This window comes from Phodopus roborovskii, unplaced genomic scaffold (assembly GCF_943737965.1).
Source record: "Phodopus roborovskii unplaced genomic scaffold, PHOROB, whole genome shotgun sequence".
NCBI classification, from domain to species: domain Eukaryota; kingdom Metazoa; phylum Chordata; class Mammalia; order Rodentia; family Cricetidae; genus Phodopus; species Phodopus roborovskii.
Genome location: NW_026126541.1, coordinates 21151736 through 21177977, shown reverse-complemented (window position 1 = coordinate 21177977; position 26242 = coordinate 21151736). Strand labels below are relative to the sequence as shown.

The window sequence follows — 26242 nt, the reverse complement described above, 5'->3', positions numbered from 1 at the left end:
TTTGACTATACCAGCGGGCCACATGCTCATTCTGAGGATCCTTGATTTAAAGCCTCAGCACAGCCATTCCATAAGATACACCAAGAGACTGGGATGACTCCGGGGCCATCAAAATCTAAATATTAGAATAGCACCATGGTGTTAACTGGAGAAATGTCTCGGGGGGGGGGGGTAGAGTGATGATGGACTAAAAATTTCTTAATAGTTATCTCCTAAAGACTTGTTTTAATAGCCTGTAAAGCTACTTTAAGAGATTGCTAAGCTTGATGCATTAACATAGAAAAGCTGTCTTAGAAGAGCTGGAAGCAATTCCTGATTCTAGAAGCAGACATGAGACCTTACATTCAAGGTAGAGATCATCTATTCTTTTCGGAAATTTTCGTGGGTGAGTCCTTAACTACATTTAAAAGCAAATGCCTACTATGGTCCGTTTACTATTTGTATTACCTTAAATTGAATTGTCCTAAAACATAAACTTCCCAAGAGAGACTTTTTGTCCAGACCATGATCTTTGGTAACCTGGGGAGGGGTGGGGAAGAAATACTTCTTTTCCTGTGTAGAGTTGTGCCCTGTGGCTTGTTTCCCAGGAGGGATAAATAAGAGGTAAGTGAGGGGTGAAGAGAAAGGCAATCTCAGGGAGAATGGAGATCGAGGGGAGGGGGTGGAGTAGATGGATGCTTTGCTCTTACAGGAGCGAAAGGGCTGCTGCAGCCCGATGGCAAGCTCCAGATGTTCCAAACTGTCTGGCGGAAAAGTCCTGCTTTGGATACTAGCCTGACTTCGTTGTCCTAGTGCAAGCCAGTAAACAAGGCCATGGAGTGAGTGTAGCGGAGAAGGAGGAGTCTCCTTACAATGAGTAGATGTTCTCACTGTCAGTCTCGCTAAAGGGCAGCCGAGTGTACAGCAGGCAGACATTAATTTACTTCAAGGAAGAAAACTGTCCTGGCTCAGCTGAGAACTCATGAGAAGCTACAGTGTTCAAGGCACCAGTTGGGTTCAGCCATAAGAAGGCAGGCTGGAAACGGACAGGAAGGCTGATAATAAGGGATTCAGAAAGTATTATTACCCTAAATTAACATGTAAGCCCTACCTGCCCAAGGGCTAGATAACTTCTTGGGATTCTGGGAGTTGTAGTTCTTAGAAAATAACAACAAAGCCTCATGGGAAAGTACAGTGGCCTATATGTTTTGTCTTAAAAGCCCCCGACAACACGTGTCTAAGGGCCACTCCAGAGAGTGGTCCTGACCAAATTTCATCTTTGTCAGTATTTAATATTTTAAAAAAAGTTTGTTTTATATTTGGCCTAAAATGGTGGAGCTGTTTTTTCTCTGGCCAGTCTCAGGATTAACAAAAGGTACCTGAGCTCATGGGCTCTGAGAACAGCCACTTCATGGCAGCCATCTACTGTTTACTTGATTCAGAGCTGACATCTTTTATAAAGTTGCTACTTAGTTTTTCTATAACCTGGGAAAATGAGAGAAAGTCCTGTCCAGTTCTCAGAATGGAGGGTGTGGCAGCCTAAGGAAGTTGGTGGGCCCAGGGCAATCTAAAGCAAGCCAGGAGAGAGGCCCTGGGCAGAGGAGTGTCGGCAAGCCAGCTGCTCATCCACACAGTTCAGATTTGTGTGCCCTAAGAACACTGACCCGAAAGTCTCAGGAACACAGAGAACTTAGATTTCTTGTCTTGAAGGAGGAAAGGACTTAGAGCCGGTGTAATGGCAGTCGGAAGTAGGCATGACCTTATCACTGTGAACCGCGTCACTGCTGCCTATGAAATTGGGGATGGGTAACTCTGGTACCTATGCCATTAGGGGGAGGGGCTCTTCCTCACATCCTCTCCACCCAAGGGGGCTGTTTGGCATTCTGTTTTAGCCAGATACAGAAGAGTATGTGGTGGCCAGTCTTGATTTAGAACTTGACTGTGATTTAACAACCCTAGGAGATTAGTCATGCCTCTCGGTATTTCTTTGTGTTTCCAGAGGCAATAGATCATGAGGTCTTGGATATAATTAATGATTATTCCTTGCTGAATTTATATCATGATGGCTTAATCAGTAATTGATGACAGTGGGAGGCAGAGAAAGTAGCTCACAGGGACTGTGGGAGCCTGGCCTCATTCTCTGTTTTCCCTCTTTCTGCTGCCTGTCTACGATGAAGAAGCCCTCAAACTCCTTCCCTGATACTGTTCTGTCCAGTTTGCCTGGGACTGTACAACCATGGACAAGATGAGTCCTTCTGCCCTGAAGCTGTCTGTGTTCAGTAATTTTTGTCAGGGTGCTAGAGGCTAATGTACCTATTAACATCTCAATGGCTGAAGAATGTCTCATTATCTTCACAGTATTGTCATGGCTATATCAGGGGACTTTGGAGGGACATACTATGAAGCAGGTCGTTCTCCAACTCTCCCATAGATAACTGTTAGTGTCCCCAATCCCTTCCATCCCAGGCAATGTTCACACTGACATTTACCTCAACGACCAGAAGGTCGTCATTTGAAATGGGCTCAAGCTTCTTTTCTGGTGGTTTTTTTTCAAGTAAAGTGGTCAGTTCAACCAAGATCCTGCCTCTGTAGGCTACACCTTCTCCCTGAAAAACAAGAACATAGGATTATCCCCATGGGCAGGAACCACAAAACACACACACACACTGTTTTATCCATGGTTCTAACCTACTAAGTGAGTTAGCTAGCAAATCCTACTTACTAATCTAAGTTTTGAATATCTGATGGATGAACCATTTACCTTCAGATGGATTCTAAATGACACCAGGAGATGCTAGGGAAGGAAAGAGTTTTATCTTCATGGTTTGAAGGCATGCTATGGATCTGGAGGGAGTTCCTTAAGCAGGATGGTGAGGAGAACAGAATTGAAGTCTCCTCCATCTTAGTTCATCAGAACAGCTCTACATTTATATTTATTTACAACTTGGATCTCTTTTCTCCTCTTCTCATAATAACGAAACTGCCATGTGGCAACCAAGCAAGTTTCAGAGTGGCCAGGAAACAAAGGATGCTCTGGGTATGCCAACATACAAGTCAAGAGAGGATACTCCTCTCACCATACTCAGCCGTGGTTGCCCATAGAATCTGCTGGAGAGAAATGGAAGGTTCCTAATTCCTCTCTGTCTTCGCTGTTCCTTTCTCAGGGTCATATATATATATATATATGTATATATATATATATATATATAATTGGGGGATAATCAATAGACATCTGACTTCTATTGTAGTCAAATGGGAATTTCCCATCAGTGAAATGAAGCTCGAGGACAGCTTGGTGTCACCACAGTCATGTCACTGCGACCCTGGAACATGCATTGGAACAAAGCAGTGCAGGGCCTGACTATGGAGGAGGCCAGCACTGGCTGCTGATGTTTCTCACTCATGTGAGGTTGAAGACAGACATGGGCGTGCCACTTACCCCATTGCTTGTTACTTGGTCATCAAAATCTGTTTCTTTCCTTCCTTAGACAGAGTCTTGCTGTGTAGCTCTGGCTGGCCTAGAACTCATTATATAGACCAGGCTGGCATCAAGATCACAGAGATCCACCTTCCTCTGCCTCCTTAGTGCTGGGATTAAAGGTGTGTATTGCCAGGCCCGGCCTTCCGGGACCCTTTTCTATTCTTTAATTGTAAGTCTTAAGAAGTGTAAGACTTCTCTCCTTTAACACTTTATAGGCTGAATGGTAGGTCTGTGTTAGGGGTGGGGAATGTTAGTGTCCCTACATGAGATGTTTATTACTATTATAAGAAGGAATCCCATTAACCAGTATCCATAATCATAGCCTTCATAGAGAAACTAACCTTCCCTGTATTCAGCTCATCATAGGGGTCCGGGAATCCCGTGTACTCTCTGGGACTTCCATAGAGGTTCAGATAACAAGGTCCAAATGTTGGGACAAAGCCCACCTCTGTCTCTCCTGTGTTTGCTGAGACATAAACATCATCGTTAGATTTCAGGGTTTAACATTCAAGCTATGGAAATAAATATTAGTTATTAGTCAGTTAGGTAAGATGAAGTTTTTCCTCTAGTTTGTGAATTAGTCGTATTAGCGAAAACTATGAATAACATGGCACCTGCCATATTTTCACTTTATTATCACCCTAAGCTATTAAACAAAAAAGGGATAATTCAGAAAACTTATCCTTACAAAAAGAATGCTATTTGAATGAAAGAATCATAAGTTGATCTTCACATTTTTTGCAAGTTTATAACTTATATATTAAATATTTTGTCATATTTGGAGCAAAAGATGATATTGTTTAAACGATGTACCAGATTTACTTAATATCACCCATAAGTATGTCACTTAACCTCAAGTAGTATTGTAGGTGCTATTAAAAATACACTGACATTTTTAAGTGAACCAATGAGTTCTTTTAGGTTGTAAGACCATACGATATTCGGAAGTGTTAAACAGGTTGCCATTATTACTTTCTCTCTCCATTGACCATCTGGTAAACTCTGTCTCTGCTACTTGGACTCAGCAAGATTAGCCCTCAATAAATGATACCGAGTGCAATGTAAGGCAACAGCCAAATCCAACACCCAAATCATGGGTGACTACGGGGACAACAGTCTGAATAGTTCTCAAATGGGAGAGGGGTGGATTTTTCTCCAAAAAGCAGAGTTAGGCGCATTCTTGGGCAATACATAGAGGTCAAATTTGGCTCAATCATTTGATTTTGTCTTTAACATCCAGTGGTATAGGGTTGGTGAGGAATAAAAGATTGAAGCAGAGTATCAGAGAAAGAATATGCATAAGAGACGGCTGCTAAAGCCAGTGCTTCTCTAACCCACAGCCCTCATCTGTTAGAGGGATAATAACATCTACCTTAAGAGAATTGTGATGGCTGACACTAAGCAAACTTGCAAAAAATGGCAAGCACTGCCCTAACCAAAGTTCATGTTATGATGTCTCCTATTGGGGAGTGAAAAGTGGGAAGTGCTCTTCCAACCTAGAGATTCACATCAAAAGTGAGGCAAAAGTGCTTTGCACATTACTGGAATTGCTGATTTAGTAGCGCCCAGCATCTCTACCCACTGAACATAAACAGTAACAAAACGTATTATATCTCACAAACAATTATTTGCAGTAAAGCCACACAGAATGGTGTGCATCAAGGTGAAATATGAAACATGGCGCAAGGTCTGGCTATCAAATTTAATTTAATTTAAATTTTTAGCCATGCAGGACAAGGACATTCTGACTCATGCAACATTCTGACTCTAGCAAAACCGTATTTGAGACAATGAAACATCAAAGGAAGGGTCCTAAGGCAATCGATTAATACATCCTTAGTAAGATGACAGTAGATAGGAAGCTCTAGAAGACAGCAAAATTTTTACAAAGCGTAAACCTGTATATGACGCAGCCCCAGTTCCCGAAGAGGAGAAATCTATGTAGTAAAAATATGATTGGTTAGAAACAAGAGGAACATGGACAATATAAAATGCACATTGCAAAGTTAATTGTAGTCTGGGCTGAATAAGCAGCTTTGCAACAGCAGGGAATCCCAGTTCACACCCAAATCCCAGGAGCCTTTTGAATTCATTGCACTGGTCTTACCAGCTAAATGCCAACTGGCTCAAAGCTTTGTGATAAGTGGTAGAACCAGCACACATGGATAACCCGAATTCACCGGCTCCAAGGAGCCGGTATTTGAGAAGAGCTGGCTTCCCACAACCATAGGAAGCAGGTGAAGTTAACAACATGGCATGCTTTTAATAAAACGCTGACAAGTCTTTAGCTGGGCCCATGGCCAGAAAATGCAAGTTAATTTGGTTTGAAGTAAATACGCAAAAACAGCTGTAGTTAAACCCTGGATTATGTGATGCGAAAGCATGGTTTGTTTCTTTGTGTGTGGGGGTGGGGGAGGCATGGAGTGGGGAAGGCAGCTCCTTGTTGTTTTTGAGACCCTGAATCAGGCTACCTGCAGGACCTGTAATGGCAGAAATTCCTAGAGAAGAGGGTTGAAACTATCAGAAACAATTTCTGGGCTTGGTTTTGATGTTATCACGAACTAGAGTACTTTTACTGGTATTTCTTGAACTACTACATTTAGATATTTTTAGTGACATCCTACTTAATAAGTGGACGGGTTGAGTCCACTATCTACAGATGTGGCCCCTTTGGACTTCTGTTGGTTTTCTTTAACCTATAGTGGGTACATCTACATTGCTTACACCACAAAAAGAGGCTCTGCACACACCTACTCTTCCTCTGTCCACTTCTAATCTCTATGTTCTGTGCTTGTGTTTTACAATTGAGAAGCGTGACGGCATTTATGTTCTGTTCAGAATTAGGGCTGTGGGTTTAAAAAAGGAAGAAAGTAAACAATTTGAATGTTATAGTCACCATTTTACTACCTGCTTTCTGCAGAGAAAGGGGCCACAATTCCATCTCCTTTGCTGAAGTTTCAGTCTTAAGATCCTTCCAGCAGAGAATGAAGGTGGGATGTCATTCTGACTTTCAACTGTTTGCTCAAAATAATGCCACACGTGGCTTTATATTTGAACCATGCATTTCTGTTAGTTTCTCCTGAGATTTATAATTGCCTTTCTTTTTAAGATCTGAAAGTAATGCCTTTAAAAAAAAAAATCTTATCTCTAGGACCTTCCATGTTCTTGACATTGTTTGGGATTGATATTATTTATTTCTTTTTTTATGTGTTTTTGACTGCATGTATATATGTGGCTCACACATGTACAGTGCTTGCAGAGACCTTAAGAGGGCATCAGAGACCCTGGAACTAGAGTTACTGATTGATGGTTGTGAGCCACCTTGAATACTGGGAACCAAACCAGAGCTGTAAGTGCTCTTAAGTGATGGTGGTGAGCCATCTTGAATACTGGGAACCAAACCAGAGCTGCAAGTGCTCTTAAGTGCTGAGCCAACCCTTCACCTCCATGTTTCTGTTCTTCTTAAAACACAGAGAATTAGGATAAAAGGAAAGTTCAGTTTCTCAAGACAAAACTTTGTTCCAAATGACTCCATTTACTCAGTGTGTTTAATCTACCGGCCCTTGGGGAACTCAAGCTGCGGGTATTGGTGTGCTTACATCAATCTTTTCCCCTTATCATTTCAACTGCTTTCAGTCTCTTCACCTCACTCCCTGGGTACGCACCGCACCAAACCTTAACAACAGGTACAACAATGTGCAGCCACTCTATACTGACAACCAAGACGATTCTACAACAGCTCCTGGCAAAGGGGGTTTGATAGAAGCAAGAAAGCCGAACATTTTAAAAATGTTATTTGCTTCCATTGTTAATCAGTTTGCTGTTTAGACCAAAACATTGCTGGTGTGGCTCACTGGACTCACTGTTGGTGGGGTAGGGTGGGGGCGGGGAGGATACCAAGGATTGAGAGCAGTGCTTTATATTCTCCAGGGACACACTACTGATTAGCTACGTTGCCAGCCCCATCTTTCATCGTATCTCGCCAAATTGCCTAGGTTACAGGGAAACTTCCTACATAGCCCAGGCAGGCCCTCCCTGAACATGTGATTCTTCTGTCTCAGTCCCCTCTGAAACTAGGGTCATCAGGCCCAGATACTCTTGCCTTTTAAGACATCAAGCCTCTTTCTAGGTGAGTGCCTCACTCAGTTCACACCTGCTGTATAAGTTCTACTCGCTAAGGCACTGCTGGAACACCTCGGCCCCTTCTTCTCCAGAGGGTCTCATCCTGACCCTCAAGCGACTTACCTTCTACTTCTCCCCCAGAGGCAGCAATTTTAGAAAGATATAGATATGTTGTCCCAACAACATCATTTTTGGTAAGCCGGTCCCTGTGTGAAACAAGAGGTTACGCCATCTGCCTGTGAAGTTATAGCTTCATTTCAATAATCTTTTTTGTTGTTGTTTCGGATTTTTAGAGACAGGTTTCTCTGTGTAATAGCTCTGGCTGTCTTGGAACTCACTCTGTAGACCAGGCTGGCCTCAAGCTCACAGAAATCCACCTGCCCCTGCCTCCCAAATGCTGAAATTAAAATCGTGAGCCACCACCGCCTGGCTCATTTCAATAACAGAAGAATTAGAAGAATTCTGTCCAGTGGCCTCAAGCTTTACTGTACTTAAGGACTATGTAGAAAGTTTCTACCTTCATCTGTCCAAGCTCAATTTTGGAAGCCTGAGCTAGCAGCCAGGAGCACACATAGCAACTTGCATGTCTATTGCTGGTGACTCCAGCCACTCTAGAATCCCTGATCCAGTCTGACCATTCATTCTGCTGTCATGAAGTTGAGATTCACAGAAAAGTCAAAGGATTTTCAAATGGCCACACTTCAGTTTATATGATGTTGCTTTATGAGTACAATGAGCTGTATCTAGAGACCTATCAAAGAAAGTAAAAGTCTCTTCTAATTCAATGCAAATGTACATTGAGTACCTACTATATGACAAATGTTGTTTCTCAGAACAAGGAACACAGCCACTTGACTAAAGTTTAAGTTTACCTAAATTGTGGGGAAATAGTCACTACAAGAACAAATACCAATATGTGCCCTTCTGTGGGCACCCTAGAGAGGCCTTCGGTCCTATGAACATCAATCTCTTTCCCTTCTGTGGGCACCCTAGAGAGGCCTTCGGTCCTATGAACATCAATCTGTTTCAATCCTTTTATTCATTAGCCATCTAGTGGCATGTCCATTCTGAAGCTTAAGGCTCAGTGTTTTGGGGGAAGATCACAGTGTAATATCTTATAGGAAGTAACCACTCTAAGTGGTTACAGCTATTAAGTCATAATATTCAAACATAAAATTCAAACATTTGAACCTTTCCTGTCTGTTCTTCTGGGTCCAAGGAAACTGGGGCCCTTTGTGTATCCTCATCTTTAGAGGGGGCAGGAGAGGGCAGGAAAGCCCATATTCACAGAGACCACAGACAACGATGGGCTGGCTCAACCTGCACTCCCCCAGCTCTAGGGTCAATAGGCCAGAGTGGGTACCAGAACCATGTAGGGTCTAACTCCATACGCCTGAGGGTCCCTTGGGCCCTGGAATCTCCTATAGTATATGACCTGGAGATCCCCAATGCCTTGCAACTTTTACATTAAAGAAGGGGACATTTTGTCCTCAGATCTCAGCTGCGACTCTTAGTTGTGATGCTCTCCTCCACCTGGCATGTCATCTTGCTGTGGTACCAATAGGGCCTTAACATGAGAGTCAAATGCATTTGACCAAAGGAAAAACGTGGGGTCACCAGGCGATATGTGAGATCAACTGTGTCTGTAGTCACCAAGTATCTGTGGGCAAGCCCCCTGGCCTCTCTGAGCTTCAATGTCCTTTCTGTAAAGTGAAGCTGAGGGCAGTCCCTGCCCCACAGAATCACCATGGAAATGATGATGAAGTTTGCCCAAGCTTCTTCCTCAGAGGTCTGAGGGCTGTCATTTGAACACCCCATCCAACAAGAACATTCTACGAGTGGTCTTATGATGGCCATCTAGTAAAAACACTTCAATAAATCCCCTCCATCTCCTTCCTCTCTCCCTTTTCCCCTCTTTTCTTGAGCTCTGGTCTTACTATGTAGCCCAGGATGATCTAGAACTCATAAAATATCTCCCAGCCATCTAAATGCTGGAATCACAGATCTGTGATATCATACCTAACTTAATGGGAAAAAAAATTTTTTTTTGCTTTCAGGTAAGCAACTTTGTTGATTTTCCTTTCTTATAATAACAAAGAATTATTTTCAGATATTTTGGTTATTCCCCCTAAATATTGGTTTACTCTCTTTATAAAATATATTTTGGACAGCCTAATGGAATTAAAATTTCTAATTTCTTGTCTTTTGAGTATTTTCTAGTAACTATCTCCCTTATTTTGTTTATGAACTAAGATATCCAAAACTTTTCTGAAAAGCCTTCTATTATTACTATTACTATTATTGCTGTTATTGTTTTAGTGTGTGTGTGTGTGTGTGTGTGTGTGTGTGTGTGTGTGTGTTAACCCCTGCCACCGACTTCCAACCTGGATTTCTTGTAGAAAAAGAGCAAACATATCAAAAGGTGTGAGTTAGGTCACCTAAAGCAATGTACTCAGTCCCCAGAGGTTTAACTCTTTAATGCTGAGTCCAACACACTTTCAACTCACCAGTCAAATACTGTTAGTTTTATTTTTTCACACATGGAGGGAAACTGTAAAGATAAAACAGAAAAGGGCAATTATTTCTCCATTTATTCATTAACTAGTCGAGTCAATATTCCTTGTTTGAAAGAAAAGAAAGTCAAACCTTGATCTGAAGATTGACAATTTGATTCCATTCGGGGTTTGCATTTCTCTCAATTATATTTGTGCAAACCTGCAAAAATCACCAAAGAAAAACAGTAGGCAGTCACATTTCCAACTGCTAACAGCTTTTCACGTGTGTGCCTATGACTGTGACTTTAGTGTCTACTTACTAATTTTATATTTAGTAACCTGTAATCCTTCCTTCCCCTTTCCCCTCCTTTCTCTTTCCTTCCCCTCCCCTTCCTCCTTCCTTCTCTCTCTTTTCCCTCTCCTCCTCCTTCTCTGTCTTCCTCTCTCCCAATCCCTCTCCTTTGTCTTGCTGACAGGGACTGAACCAGGGCTTTGCATATATCTGTGTGTACATGTACTCTACACCTCAGACTAAAATATGACATGGGTTTGAGTTTATTGTTGGTCTTTGTTCCTTCTGTCCACCAAAAGGCGTTTTTAGCCATGTCTTCAAGTTTTCACTTGCTAAATGTCTAGCGGGTGACTGTAATGGGGACTGGGGTCACTGAACATTCTATTATGTACTATTTGATTAACATCTCATAGTTGTTAGCCAGGCCTTTCAACGCCACTCACCAGCTTCCTGTCTACTCCTGTCTCCGCATTTCCAGTCACTCAGTTGCTTAGGTTTACAGTTGGCCAGAGGACACCTTTCTCCGTTCCTCTCCCCATCCCACCCAACCTGTCAGTAATGCTGACGTTCTTCCTCACAGAGGAGAAAGCTCCTGACACACTTCCTCACAAGCATCTGCACTTGGCACTCACTTCCCTCCCTGCCTCCTGACTCTTACCCACTCTACTGTGGTCCTCCAGAATCCACTTAGAATGAAGTTCAGAGCTCTCTACCTCAGGAAGCCCTCTGTACCCCACCCTCACTGACCTTGTGTCTTACTTTCTCCTTGCTGTCATCTAGGCACATAGGCTTTCCTCCCCTGCAAGGATGCTTCCTTCATAGCTCCTCCCAATGCTCCTCTCCCTGCCTGGAAGACCCTGCTCTCAGGGTCTCTACACCTCCAGGCTTCTGTTCAAATGTTACTTCTTCCAAGGTGTCCCACCTGCTAACTTCACTAGCTACCCCCACGTATACATACACACATAGACACACACACACATACATACACACGTGTGCACATGCAGATATACACATCCGTACATACATCTTCACTCACTGTCACTTTGATTTCTGTTTGGTTCTAAGCACTGACTAAAACCGTTAAGTTTCTGTTTGCTTGTTTGTTGTCTATGTGATAGTTTCATAAGTCCCCTGAAGTTCATAGGTTGAAAACTTAATGTCTAAACTCCCATGTGCATAGTATTTGGAAGTGGGACCTTTGAAGAAAATTAAAAGTGAAGTCATGAGAGTGAGGTCCCCACAATGGCGTTAGTAGCTTTGTTAGGAGAAGAAGAGAGACTTGAACTGTCACATTTATTACTCTCTCTTGTCAAGTCATCCCTGTCATAGTACCAAACAGTGGAAGGTCCTCACTAGATGCTGAGCACATACGTGCTGTGCTTTTGGACTGTTGTGGGGGATCATAAAGAATGCTTCGCTTCATCTTGACTCAAGGTCAGAGAGTTCAAAACTGTTCTTAATCTTCTCAGGTTATTAAAATCATAAGACCTAAAGGTCTAAGGCGTAGCTACTGTAGGATGTTTGATCTTGGTAGTGGATGTCTTATCTAAATAACAACAGATTTGGTCTGAAGTGAGGTTACTCATTGACCTTCAAGGCTGGATAAGGGGAACTTGAGTCTAAGGTGTGGTTATCAAATGTTTGGAGGATTAAGGGAAGAAACTCTGTTTGTTCCTTATACATGGTGAAATCTTTTGTCATGTATCCCTTTTGGTTGGGGTACTTAAGAATGTTGAAGAATAAACTTGGAGTGTTCAGTATTCACTGATTGTCCTCCTGACTCTATCCTGTGTCTCTGTCTTTTTCTTAGAATCTTTATCTGCCATTTCTCAATCCACACTCTCCTCTCAGGTAAGAACCGGGCAAGTCAGCTGGGTCTGACTGAAGTCCCCAAAAGACCCGTTACAACCAATTGGCCCTGCAACGTGAGGCTACTACAGATAGTTACGACGGACTGTCCAGCCTCAAAGCCACTAGCCAAGAAGATTTCTACACTACCCAGTCTCGGGTATTTTGTTCCAGCAACAGAAAACAGATTAAGACTATGTGTGTCTTCTAGGCTCTGTGAGAACTATGGCTGGCCATGTGCTCATTTCCACATTTCCAGAACGAGACAGATTACTTCTTAAGCTAATTAACCAACTCAAAGATCCTATGAGATCATTAGCACTCACATTTACAGTTTAGGAAATTGAAACTATCAGAAGTAAGGCTGACTGTGGAGTAGAATAAAGTCTGCAGTTCAGGTCAGATTTCATCTTATCCCAGGGGCAGGGGCTTTCACACTGCATCTACAATGACCCTCCTAGGAAATCATATCCAGTCCTATGTATGTTGTTTAGGATTCCTGCATTAATGACTAACTAGCACAAAGAAGATGCTGGCTCTTCATACCTGTAACATGTATGTAACATACATGTCCAGGGCATGTTTTTCTACGAAATAAAAGTCTCCATCTTTGGCCATCTCTGTGGCAGATGTGGCCTCCCCTATAAACAAGGGGCTCTATGATTTTTCCAGAGGTCTGAGACGAGGCTCCTCTGCTCCACTCTCCTGTCTCAACAACTTGTTAGGGCACAGTGTTAGAGGAGTTGGGGGTGTCCTTGTAAGCTTTGGTTGTCAACTTGACACCGTCTAGAGTCATCTGAAGAGAGGAAGTCCCTTTCACAAATTACCTAGATCAAACTGGCATGTGAGAACATCTGTGGGGAATCGTAGTGGTTGTCAGTAGATGGAGGAGGGTCCAACCCACTGCTGGTGGCACCATTCCCTGAGTAGGTGGTACTGGGCTGTGTATGAAAGCCAGTTTGGGACCCAGCCAAAGACTGAATTAGTAAGCTGTGTTCCTTTGTGGTTTCTGCTTCCAGTTCCTGCTCGAATCCCTATCTGACTGCCCTTAATGATGGGCACTTGTCTGGAATATGAAACAAATCCTTTTCTCCTCAAAGGCATCTAGTTGGAGCATTTTATCACAGCAGATTAATGACTGGCTGGGGATTTTGACCAAGATTAAGGGAATAGTTGAACCTGAGAAATAACAACACTCCAGTGGTATCTCTCACTATTCTAATCTTTGAAAGGCGGAATTTTCCAATTATTTGCATTGTGTATGTTTTTATTTCCCAAATAAGGTTGCAGAGAAAGCTGGTATAGCCAGATTCAAATAACCAGTCTCTATGTAGGGTGGCCCACTGACCAGAGACTGCTTACCAAAGATAACTAGGCATTCTCCCCCAAGGAAATCATGGCACTTTGAATGTCTGTTCTAAGAGATGCCCACATTCAGATCACATACAAACCTTTTTCCCAGCAAAGGAGACTTCTACAAACGGATCCACAAGATTTTTCTTATCTGCGTTGCCACCAAATATTTCCTTCACCGTCTGGGAGAAGGCATCATCCACTGGAAAGGAACAGGTCACATGGCAGGAATCAAACCTACTCTCTTAAAACAATGAAATTCAACATTTCCCCCAATACATCAAAAGAGATTAAAAAAAAATGATTCTTTGGGGTGGCAAGCAGGAGCAACTGTCTTGTGAGATGGGGAGGGGTGTGGGGAAGGAAATGTTTTCTCCCTTTGAAGTTTTAAAATAATCAAGAATGCCTTGAAAAATAAACCGATAAATTATGTTTTTAAAACCCGATGATTCATAAAAGAAGAAATAGGATTCCAGACATCTATTTGATTTGGGTAAGAGGCAATTGTCAAATTCAGTTCTTCGTCCAATTTGGAGAATGTGTAGCAGGTCAAGACGATATAGGCCCAATATGGCATTTTAGAGAACTGGAAGAAGAGTCAATCTACTCATAAATAGTGTAGTTCTCACACTTCGACACAGTAGAGCTGGGGTGTCTCTGTTTCGTCCAACTCCAAAGTGGACAGAAACCAATTGAATGGGCCACCGTAGGAAGAATGGTGTGAAGCTAAATTTAATCTATTGAAGGCATTTCTGAGGGAAAGATGGTATAGGAAGATTCTAGGATCTTTGAAAGGAGGGAAGGGTTCCTAGAACAAGCAAATCCTGAAGATGTCAGTGGTGTGTGTTGCCACCTGGGCACTTGGGAGAGTCCTGTGCCCCAGAGCCAGGCGGAGGAGACAGAAGTGACGCTGTGCTGGCGGCAATGATAGGCAGTGGTTGGCTTGGTCGCCACAAGTGGAATCTCTAAGCCATTGGCTTTAAAGTGTCCAATCCCTCACTAAGCATGCATAGCGACTGAGACTTGACTATCCTTTGCTCAATGCCTCTTTAATATTTTTGCTTACTTATTGTGTGTGTGTGTGTGTGTATGATGTGTGCATACATGTTTTATGTGTGAGGGTACATGCATACCGTGACTATGTATAGAAGTCAGAGGAGGACAACCTTAGGTGTCTGGTTTCATCCTCTAACTTGTTTTTGAGGCGGGGTCTCTTGAGTTGTTTGCCTCTCTTCTATGAATGCTAGGTGAGTGGGCCCATCCAGGCTATAACCCTATCTTGGTATCCCACCATTCAGAGGTAATCGCCCCATATAAGCCAGCTTTTACCTGGGTTTGGGGCATCTGAAATCAGATTCTCAAGCTTGCAGAGTGACACTTTTACCCACTGAGCCATCTTCATGGCCCCTGCTCAGCTATCTTTAATAGTTCAATAGTAAACACATTTTTTTGTTTTATATTTTACATTTTTTTTAAGACAAAGAGAGGTTGATAGGGTCCCAGTGATCTGTCTCAGTGGATAAAGGCACTTGCCACCAAGCCTTACAATCTGAGGTCTGTTAGGTCCATATCAGGCCCCCAAATGGCAGTGCTAGTGACAATGTCCTAAACAGAAGGATTTTGTCTATGTAAACAAAAGGATGGCTATTGGGTAAACAGAGGCCTAAAGATGGGTTTCTGCTTAACAGGAACTTCTCTTAGTCCACCTTCAAAGGTCACCTACTTCAGGCAAGGACATCTAATTCCGAGTCAATCTGAACAGACTGTATCAGCTCAAATACCCCACCCTGATGACTGTCATATAAAATCTGCCTGCTTTTCCTCCATTTTGCTCTTCTCTGACTCCAAGAGAGAGCCTTGGCAATTTGGCCCCAATAAACCTTTCTGCCCATAGAGTGGTCCAGGTCAGGGTTCCACTGCCTCTTTGCTTACAAGACCCACAGGATAGAGGAGAGAGCAGACTCCCACAAGTTGTCCTCTGACTTCATGTGTACTGTGGCATGTGTGTGTGTGTGTATGTGTGTGTGTGTGAGAGAGAGAGAGAGAGAGAGAGACACTAAATGCAATGTTTAAAAACAAAAGTAGTATAATGCTGACTGCTCACTTCTCTTTAGCAGTCTCTAGAAGGAAAGGACACAGAAGAATGGCTCAAGAAGGAACATGGATGAGCAACAGCCACCCAGCAGCTGCTCTGAAAGTTTTCAGTGGGGCCAGATGAGTGGAAGTAAATTCAGGAAGGCCTTTCAGAGGGGAAGTATGGAAGGAGCATCCATCAGCATTTAGAGTGAGTTCAACATGTAGCATCTCAAAGACTACCGAAACCCCATGCATGACTAAGGCAGTACATACTCTGGGGGATATCCTCAGCGCGGTAGATCTTCAGCAAGAAGGTTACCCACCGGAGGGCTATGCCAGCTGGAAGTAACAAGTTGCTCTCCACGTCATCACTGTCATTGTCACGATCTCGTTTCTCAGGCTATCAGAGACACAGGGGTAAACCCACACATATAAAAAGAAGCATTTCCAAAAGAAACCTAGCTATTGGTGCTCAGATTGCTTCTGTTACAATCGCTAATGTCTGGAGCTTAAAGGTTCACCCATTGATTTTCCTTCAGCCTCAAAACCTCTACAAATCAATGTCTCAATGTTTCTGCATCCTTCTGTTGTCTCATGAGAACCCACGTTAAGGATGTGTGTGTTTTCCTGTATTCTGGCTTCTTTCTGGCCCATTCCTGTTCCTAGTTTACTGTCTGAATTCTCAAAGCTATCACTAACCCTTCAGATAGAAGGACGTGATGAGGTAAGGAATCCTTGCACAGAAGATGAATTCAAGTCTTCCTAATGATGCAAGGAAGTCATTGTACACACACATATTTCTTGAATTAAATACTTATTCCTTCTGGGTGATGTGGTGCTCAATTGTAATCCCAGCACATGACAGGTGGAGAGTCAGGAAGACAGAGGTTCAGAGCTAACCTTAGCTAGCTACATAGCCAGATCTGGAGCCAGCTTGGGCTACATGAGACCATGACACCATGACTCAGCATCCTGCCCACTAATTCTAGGAAGCATCAAGAAGGAATCTGAGCTACACTGATAATCAGTAAGCAGAAAAGGGCAGCTTCTTGAAATTGGAAGAATCAGGGGTGAGCGTGAGTCTGGAGCCTTAGCTCTGTTTCTCAGCTTAACTCTTTTTTAATAACAGAAGGTAGAGGATAAGGGACTCACAGGGGGTTCATCTCCAGTTCCCAGGACAAACATGCTGACTTTCATGTAACCTTTTGCACCTGAGCTGGCATCTTCTGGGTCATTCAGAAGAAGCCATTTCCTCATGACAGCATGGCCTAAAATAAGGAAACAAAAGGACAGGGACATTCTAAAGATGTGGTGGCAGATCTGTGGTTTCCTCTAATTCCCCAACCAAGTCCATGTATCAACATCTCATATCCATGCCCTGCCCACACCTTAGTCCCACCCTCCTACCCTGGTGTAATTCTACCAAGACTCTCTCCCAAGCTATGTAACAGTGTCACTATTTGATCTTAATAAGATCATGAGATCAGCACAAAATAAAGACATTACCTACTTATGAGTGTTACAATAAAACTTAGACATCTGCATTAAGCTGCTGTTATTTATTCTCACTATTCACCTCCCTACCACAGCAGCAGAGTTTTCCTACTCCTGGGATGGATGGCCTCAATGGAAGAGCTCTTCCTGGCATGTAGGAGGTCCTGAACTAGATCCCCACCACTGGAGAACATATTTCTTCAACCTCTGAGATTTTCATAAGCTCTAGAATTTTCTTCAGAATCAGAAGGAGTTGAGACTTCAAGTTGATAGGGAGGACATTACTTACCAGGTTCATCATATACAAATCCAACATCAATCTGGGGGAAAGTTAAAAGCAAGTTAAAATTCAGTATTTCAACTTAAAGAAAACAGCATTATATTTAGATACAACATCCTTGCTCTTAAAAGGTCCAAGATCTAAATTTTCACATCACCCTCTCTGATATCAGCACTGAGCCTGATGGGGAAGATTCTTAATGAATTACTATTGAATGAATGAACTAGACTTAGGGTTGGAAGAGACCATGAAAGCAGGGTGACTCACTTGTCCCAGTCTGCCTGAGACTTTCTTAGCTTCAGCATTGAAAGTGCCAGAGAAACTGGGACCATTGATCACCCTGCAGGACATCACCTGGCCCTGTCTCCTGTCCAAACTCCTTCTTCTCCAGTCAGTCCTAACGTGAACACTAATCTAATCCCTGATTGGATAGTTCTTTCCACATCTTCATAATGATGATTCCATCTTGCAGATGAAGCAACTGAGGATCATGGTGGTTAAGAGATTTCACCCAGGTGACAGGCAGGCAGGGGTATGACCGGGGAGGTCTGTCTGACCCAGATCATGCTAGGAGCATTTCAGTGACTGGAAGTAGCTCATCCTCTGAAAACTACCTGGAAAAATGTAGCATCTCTTGCCAATTCCATGTTCCTTTCTCATTTCAGATGTACAACTGGCTTCGCAGACAGAGCTCTGGGGCCACTGGCAAGTACAGCTAGTTGAGGTGCTTTTTGCCAGCACCCAGCACACCCTTTGTAGCAATGACTTTGTTTCCATCCACAGATAGAAGCTGGCAAGGCCTCTCAGTGACACACCAAGGTACCATGGTTATGGTGAATTATTTAACTATTGGTATTATATAGATAAGACCCACGAGGTCTTCCATAAAAATCATGGTGTCTACCCTTTCCCTAGAACCCTAAGATATCACCAAGATGTGTGTCCTGAGGCTTGGCTGTGAATCAGATTCCCTGTTATGAATTTTCATCTTTACACAATTGAAATAAGTAAGCTATTACCACTCACCTTAAATTCCCCCATCAGACAGTCTGCCCTCAAGGAATGGGAATTATAGACCTGGAAGACAGGAGAGGGGTGAGGCGATGGCCTTCATCCAGAGGTCAGTGAGCAGTGTCCTCCTGCCCCAGCCCCTTACCCGGATACTGATGATCTCATCCATGAGTTCGGAAGGTGTGATATGCACATTGTAGAAAAATAACTGTCAAACAACACAGAACACACGTGAATATTATTAGCCAGTGACTCAGGTCCAGGTCAGAAATCAATGGAAGCTAGTTAGACGGCTTCAAGCCCACGTGGCTTTCCCCTGTGTTTAACACTAGAGCCTGTACAATGCTTTCTAGTTCTCAGGCCCCGTGTTTCCCACCTTTATGAACTGTGAGCAGGGCTATGCATTTTCCGCCCACTCACCTCGTCAAAAAATGGATTGTTCCCTCTCTTGATTCTTGTTCGGTGTGTCTGACCACAGATGTGGACTTTCACCACGGGCCTTATGTTGTTGCCACATAACTGCCGGCCCTCAATCACCCGGACACGGATCTGCAATCACAACACAGTGTTGTTACCAAACCTTCCCGGCCGTATGGTGCAAAGGAATCCTCAGCTGTCTCCTTAGCTCTCTGGCTCATAAGGATGGCTGAAACCAAGCAGGCAGTTTTTATGGGACTGAGACCCTCAGTCTGGAAGGGGCTATCTCTGACCCTCTCCAACATGGGAACTGCGGCTGGGTTTCCCAACCCAGATCAGCTGAGCAGGAGAAAGGGTTTTCAGAGTGAGCCTGAGAAAAGCAGGGCGGGCTGAGGTCCCAGCACTGTAGCCCTTTGCCTGGCCTCCGGGTGTCTCTGTGATACACTCATGCTGAGAGCCAGGGAAAAATGCAACAGGTGCTAGAGCTATTGCTCTTTGCTGATCAGCTCCAAAGGGAAGGAAGGTTCTGGTTACATCCCTCTGAACAGCTTGTCTTTAACAAAACCCTTTGTGCTTGTAGGACATGGGACTCTCCTTTCTGGGTTCATGCCCTTATCCTTTTTAGCAGATGAGCCCCGGACTATAGGAATGGGTCTATGATGACATCGTGACGGTGTCTGGGCCATGGGCCATGGGATAACAATAAATACACAGAGCATGGAGCCCTCCCCACCTGGAAATCCTGTGGCTTGTTGGACAGCATCCGCCGGCTATTCTTTCCCTTGGTGATCCTCCGAGCAAGCTGAGCCTCTGACAGTGTGCCAGCCGGCCCCTTGGGTCCAGGGCCCCTGACCATGCCATCTACTCTGTCTTCATCTCCCTGGTCTTCTTCCTCTTCTTCTGAAATATGGAAGGGGGCCAAGTTAGTGATGGTCCTTAGTCTGCAACTGTCTAGCACCCTGGTTTCCTGGTCATGTCCTGTTCCCAAGGTAGCAGGTGAACTTTTGGGGTCGCAAGTTATGGTGCAGACACTGCTGTTTTAAGAAAATGCATTCATAGGGTATTAGGATCAATGACACAGAAGAACAGAGCACAGGGAGAGAATTATTGTGACCTTGGATTGGCTATAATTGAGTGAGCTCTCATCTCAGCAGCCAGCTTGCTAGAGAGATTAGGGAAATGTCATGGAGAACCAAACTTGTAGATGCCCTTCAAGCCTCTGCCCCTAACACCCCCCCCATCTCCCACCCATCGCTTTCTCACTGCAGGTCCTTCGAGAGAGACTGACCCAGGAGCCACGTTGGGAATCCCCCCTGCTCAGCTTCTTAATTCAGGATCACCAAGATTGCCCTCACGGCAGATGAAGACTTTCCTTTTCTCACCAAGCAGCCACAGTGGTCATGTCCTCCCCTTGCATTTCTGTCTGCTCCTTCAACATGCATCTGTCCCCTCTTTTAACCCCCAGCCACCTCACAGATTCAAGGGAGAAAGTTCTCCCCACTTAGCAGGTTAATTAATGTCCCACCCTCTGATGTCTCTTAGGTCCTACTCCACAAATGTCCCCTAACTCTTAAATACCCCCAGTGACTCTTTCTTAGTGTCACCTGCCTCCTGCCTTCAGCTACACGCTAACTTTACTTTCCCTAAAAAACCAAAAGTCAACCCTGCCTGGCTCCTCTTCCCTCTCGTTCATTCACTAAATCTTTGAAACTTGCTGACAAACTTTAGCTTTTCATTTCTTAACAGACAAAAAGGGGCGGTAAGATGGCTCATTCGGCAAAGGGAGCCAGAGACAGACAAATCCCTGCCGGTCATTGGCTGACCAGCCTAGCTGATTCAGTGAGTCTCAGGGTCAGTGAGAGACTCCCATCTCAAAGGATAAGGTGGAGCCAGGCGGTGGTGGCACACGCCTTTAGTCCCAGCACTAGGGAGGCAGAGGCAGGTAGATTTCTGTGAGTTCAAGACCAGCCTGGTCTACAAGACCTAGTTCCAGGACAGCCTCCAAAGCCACAGAGAAACCCTGTCTTGAAAAAGCAATACATAAATAAATAAAAAAATAAATGATAAGGTGGAGAGCAATTGAGGAAGTCATCAGATATTGACCTCTAGACACACATGTCCGACACTGACCTCTAGACACACACATGGCAAAACTTCAAACTCCTGGTTCTCTATAGAATAGAATCTAAGAAAGCCTAGAAGATGAAGCCAGTGGCATTTGTTCAATCTAAGAAAGCCTAGAAGATGAAGCCAGTGGCATTTGTTCTATCGACCTTTGGATTCTGAACCTCTCGCTTCAGGGCTGAACAGTAAGTGTTCCACGAAGGATGAGGGAACCCTAACCCTTGCTGAATGCACCCTCTGCACAGGCTGTTTCCCTTTCAACATGCTAGTGCCTGTGCTGGCAAGGTACACTAAGATCCAGGCATGGTGACATGGTACACTAAGATCCAGGCATGGTGGCATGGTACACTAAGATCCAGGCATGGGTGTGACCCAGAGCCACAAACAATGACTGACTGTCATGACCACAAAACCCAATGGCAACCTAGGAACTGCTGACTGAATGGGTGTAGCCTCTTCCCAGTGCTATCCTAACAAACATCTACAAACTGGATGGCTTAGAGCAATGTTCTCTGGCAGCTCCAGACTCTGGATGAGAAATCTCAGGTGTTGGCAGCGGCATACTCCATATGAAGCCTCTGAGAAAGAGTCCTCCTGTCTCTTCCCACACAGTGGCTCCTAGTGAGTGGTTCTTAGCAGCCCTGCCTCATCCAATTACCGCCCGTGGTTATGGGACCTACTCCTTGCATATCTGAGTGCCCTTACTTCATCTCCTAAGGACATCAGTCAAGGGATGTAGAGTTTGCCATAATCCAGGACAGCCTCAACTTTACCGACCACATACACATACTGTTTCCAAATGATGGGTTCTGAAGTTTCACATACACATGACTTTTCAGGGGACATTACTCAACCAGAGAAGGCATCTCTTGATTCTTCCTAGTTTGCTTAACTACTTCTCTAAACAAGCAGCCCCAGTCCACACCACCCACACCACCTTCCTGCCTGGTACTCCCTCCTTCCCTTCGGTAGTCTCCTAGGCATTGGAGCCCATGATCTAACATTGAGGTTGCCCTGCACGCCCTTCAACCCATCTTCTCTCATGTATCATATCTGTGTGCTTGCTCAACTCTGTACTTCTCCCTCTTCATCTAGACAGCTCAACCCAGCTGAGAAGGGCACACACCATCTTGACTGGTCTCACAAATCTTAAGTGGACATCTGGGGTTTCCTGACTATCTCCATCATTGCTAAGACAAAGTTTTCTTGGATCCTGACCTGAGAGGGCTACTATAAGCCACCAAGGTCAAATCTGTTCATCTTTTCCAACCTTGTGCATTGCTGAGAATATGCCCAGCGTTCCACTCCAGGCTACACTTCCAGCCTCCAACACCTAGCAGTTATTTTTACCTGGGAAGCTTCATTCTCTGTTAATGATCCTACTTATTTTATTGAGAGAACAAAACCCAGATGCAAATGCCTCTGTTTTCTCAACTACAAATCAACCATCCTACTAACATGTAGGCTATCTCCTGAAATAATTATGACTTCCAGCTTCAGACCACACATTTAGATAGATCTTATCTCCTCTTGCTATTTAAAATTGGCTTCAACTACATAGTGGATTACAGGCCAGCCTGGTCTACAGTGGGACCCTGCCTTAAAACAACAACAAATAGAGCTTACTAGTTAGAGACCCTATGTGTCATTTAATCCAGTCTCCTGATTGTGCATGGAATTAGAGAATCAGAGAGTGTGACCCACCTGAAAATGCATCAATGTTCAGAGTCAGATCTGCTGACTCATTGCAGCTCAGAGTCTTTGTGTCCCTGTACAAATGCCACTCTGCTTCCTAACAATGACAACGTTACTTGGTCAAATCCTCTCAAGCTTTGATCACCTGTGCCCTTCCCGAGCTCTTTGCATGCAACATGTACAGGTATCCGTAACTGTTTTTTTTTTTTTTTCTGAAGTCGAGCAAATATGCCTCCAAGCGAAAGCACTTTGTTGCTCATGAAAGGACATAAATTTGAAACGCTGGAGTCAAGCTATGAATGAAGTTTTGCTTTTCTTTAGTTGGGCAAAGTATACATCTAACAGATGGCTCTTTAAAAATAGATGTGAGGTTTTAAAAATAGTTCATTCTAGTCACAGAAATGTACACTCCAGTAAAGCTGACTGGCAGAAGGTGAACAAGTTGCCATGGTGACGAGTTTCCAGGCTGCCAAGTCTATATAGACTGGCCCAGCCCATCTTTCTGGTATAGGACCAGCCTCCAAGGTGGTTAGTGAAAGGGACATCTTAGATACAACACACTGTCAATCAACCACCAATGCCCCAAACTCTGAATCTCTACCATGATGACATAGGGCTCCCTGAAAGCATTCATTCAAAGGGAACTCCTGCAGGGTTCTATTCTTTCATCAATGATAATAAGCAATTTCTTCAATTTGCAGAGGGTATTCATTCTCTGACCATCTGACCTTTGTGCTATACTGTTAAGGTTTCACATTTCTGTGCAGCAGCCACTGTGTGAGTAGAAGCCTTCAACAGCACTCACACCTGTCAAAAGCTGCCGGCAGATTATCTCAGGAGAAGGAGATTTTTTTTTCCCCTTTCTGTGTCTTCTGAGGTCTTTTCTATGATGCATACATTTTAATAACCAGATATTTCTTTTGTATTCAAAAAAGATAACAAGCTAAAAATTACAAAAATTTGGAAATATCTATAAGTTAAGGGAAGCAAGGGGTGATGATCCTATCCCTGGTTTCCTGCGTGTGCCATTAAGGTGTGCAGTAGTAAGAGCGATTGGTGGTTGTGGTCTTATCTTTCGTAATTAGTTTTCCTCCGCTACTCTTTTTCCTCCTTCTGTCTTCCTTCTCTTTTCTGTACATCCTCATTTTCAGCCTGTACGTGAAGCCAGCATTCTGAATGTCACCCTTGACCCAGCCTTGGTGAGGAGTCATTTTGCGTCACAAAGAATACTTTCAGATTAATTGATTTTGTTCTTTTTTTTTTTTTTCCAAATCAAGAAATTTCACCTCGTTGTATTATATTTACTTTGTCCCCTGACACAGCCCGCTCTCCTGCAGCATTGTGAATAGCGTTGGTTAAAACCCAAATGCAAGGAATCCAGGTGCTTTTTCATTGCCTCCTCTGTCCAGCATGTCAGGACTGTGGGAAACCTGGCACTTGCTTGCCCAGTGTCTGCCATCGAGCTGCAGGGAGGCAGCTTCTTGGGCATGGGCAGACTCTCCAGTCTACGGTGCTACCAGGATACCAGGCTTGCACAGATGACATCATGCCAAGCACTGGGAAACAGCCTCTGTAAAGGGGGTCTTGGGGGTGGGGCTTTCATCCCTGTGAGGGTTGCTCGTTTCTAAGGAAGCAGAGACTCGCTCTGGGGAAATCATATTTGTGCGCACAGTAGTTTAGGCTCCCATGGCCGATCTAAAGTGACCAAACCTCCCTCCACCTTAGGCAGTTGAATTATCCTGCTTGTTCTGAAACCCTTTCTGTTTCACTGGGACAAAACCCACTTCGGGTACCACTGTCATCCCACAGACATCATCAAGGGAAGCCAAACCCAACTTTGTGAAAGACGGGATTGCCTTATAGACCTTCCCTGAGGCCCCAGGCTGCCCCTGTCTAGAGTGACATCTGATGACAAGATGTCCCAGGAGGACAAGTGGCTCATGCTGAAGGAAACAACCGACAGGGGACAGAGTGGGTGTTTGCGGGAGGAAAGAGGGTCAGGGCTCAGAGAAAGAAAAAAGTCCAAGGGCCTGTGGCTGAGAACACATCCCAGAATCACACCGTTGGGAGCTGTGACGCTTGGAGGAGGGCAGAGAAGCCACTCTTGCATCTCACAACCCGGGACATGGTATTCAGTAGAGATCACAAAACTGAAGCATAATAGTTTTGCAGTCTGTGTGTACTGGATGAGCGCTGGCAGAGCGCTCGCCTCGGGAGCTGTTTCAGCATCCTCTCTGCTGGAAGGGCATTTTGTAAAGAATTGCACCTGTCTAGTGGGCAGGGTGCTATGGACACTATAAAGGCAGTTTCTTTAGAGACTGTGTGTGCTTTAGCTGATTCTCCTTGGGTCACCAAGAAGGTCAACTTACCACCCATGCCTGACACGTTGGTCCCACTCGGGTCATTCGGATGTGGAGCTGAAGGTGGGCTATAGCCGATCACCAGGTCAATGGTGGCCTGTGTGGAAAGAATCCATTGCACAGACAATCAATGCAGGGAAAAGAATATTACAGATTCAGTACGAACAGTCCAGTAGGGACTGGGCAAGAAGGTGAGGCTGGAAATGTGGGGAACTGGACTATTCCTGTCTTCTCCAAGGTGAGCCAAGACAGAGTGAGAAAGAAAGCTTCTTTGTCACAGGTTGCCAAGGGCAACCTTACTGACTACAGGAAAGCTGTAACAAGCATGTGTGAACTTGTAGCAAGCTTCTGCCCTGCAGTGGAGATGGCTCTGCTCATAGAGTTACCAACAGAGATGCCCATTTAGAATGATTACTTCATCTGCTGCTCATGAATACTAATTGCTGAGATTTATTTTTATATTTCACTCCAGGAAAGAACTTTAAGGAACTAGCCAGAAGGTATATAGTAGCATAATCATGAGACAGAACGAAAAGGGAAACCAAGTCTGATTAAAGAAAAGACAAATGCACAAATCATAAAGTTAAACATAATTGTCATCCCTAATGTGTTAACTGTGATCCCAAGATATCTAGGAATCAAACAAAGCAAAGTTTATATCTTTATATTTCATGAACTTACAAGACTTTTAAAAAGCTTGCTAGGAAAAAAAAATTAATTGCCCCTTTCCCTTCAGTACCCCAGATGAGAACCAGGGCCCCACGTATGCTAGGCAAGTGTTCTGCCCATTAGCTACATCCTCAAACTTGAAGCAGGGTTGCTAACTTTTATTTCACCAAACACATGCTCATTGACTACCGCAATCATTGCATAAAAGTGAGGAAAGACAAAATTTAAAGTTAAGGAAGTCTCTTGTAAATGAGGACCCCCCCACCCCTCCCTCCTACCCCCCCACCCATACCTCCTACCCCCAACACACACATCAGATTAAAAGATAAAGTACAGGGGCTGGAAAGGTAGCTCAGTGGTTAAGAGCACCAACTACTCTTGAAGAGGACTGGGGTTTGATGGTTTGATCCCCAGCACCTGCATGGAGGCTCTGTAACTCCAGTTTCAGGTGATCTGACACCTTCTTCCGGGCTCTGTGCTTACTGTATGCACTTGGTGCACAGACATACAGACAGGCAAAATAACCATATACAAAATAAAAATAAA

At 44.0% G+C, this 26242-nt stretch overlaps 1 protein-coding gene across 4 annotated transcripts in view; it reads right to left on the bottom strand.

The window, feature by feature from the left end:
* Myof (myoferlin) overlaps nt 1-26242 on the bottom strand; it is a 138516-nt gene that overhangs the window by 65778 nt on the left and 46496 nt on the right. For 2 of the 4 annotated variants that reach the window (XM_051199900.1, XM_051199902.1), the window contains exons 5-19: nt 25037-25124; nt 19582-19748; nt 18852-18980; nt 18577-18639; nt 18447-18497; nt 17430-17460; nt 16799-16914; nt 15920-16046; nt 13669-13772; nt 10229-10297; nt 10090-10133; nt 7706-7788; nt 5359-5397; nt 3802-3926; nt 2469-2585 (exon numbers count right to left, since the gene is read on the bottom strand). In XM_051199900.1, the coding sequence (XP_051055857.1) occupies nt 2469-2585; nt 3802-3926; nt 5359-5397; nt 7706-7788; nt 10090-10133; nt 10229-10297; nt 13669-13772; nt 15920-16046; nt 16799-16914; nt 17430-17460; nt 18447-18497; nt 18577-18639; nt 18852-18980; nt 19582-19748; nt 25037-25124 (1353 nt within the window). The remainder of the gene's footprint in view (nt 1-2468; nt 2586-3801; nt 3927-5358; nt 5398-7705; nt 7789-10089; nt 10134-10228; nt 10298-13668; nt 13773-15919; nt 16047-16798; nt 16915-17429; nt 17461-18446; nt 18498-18576; nt 18640-18851; nt 18981-19581; nt 19749-25036; nt 25125-26242) is intronic. The other 2 variants (XM_051199901.1, XM_051199903.1) reach the window with 1 other exon arrangement.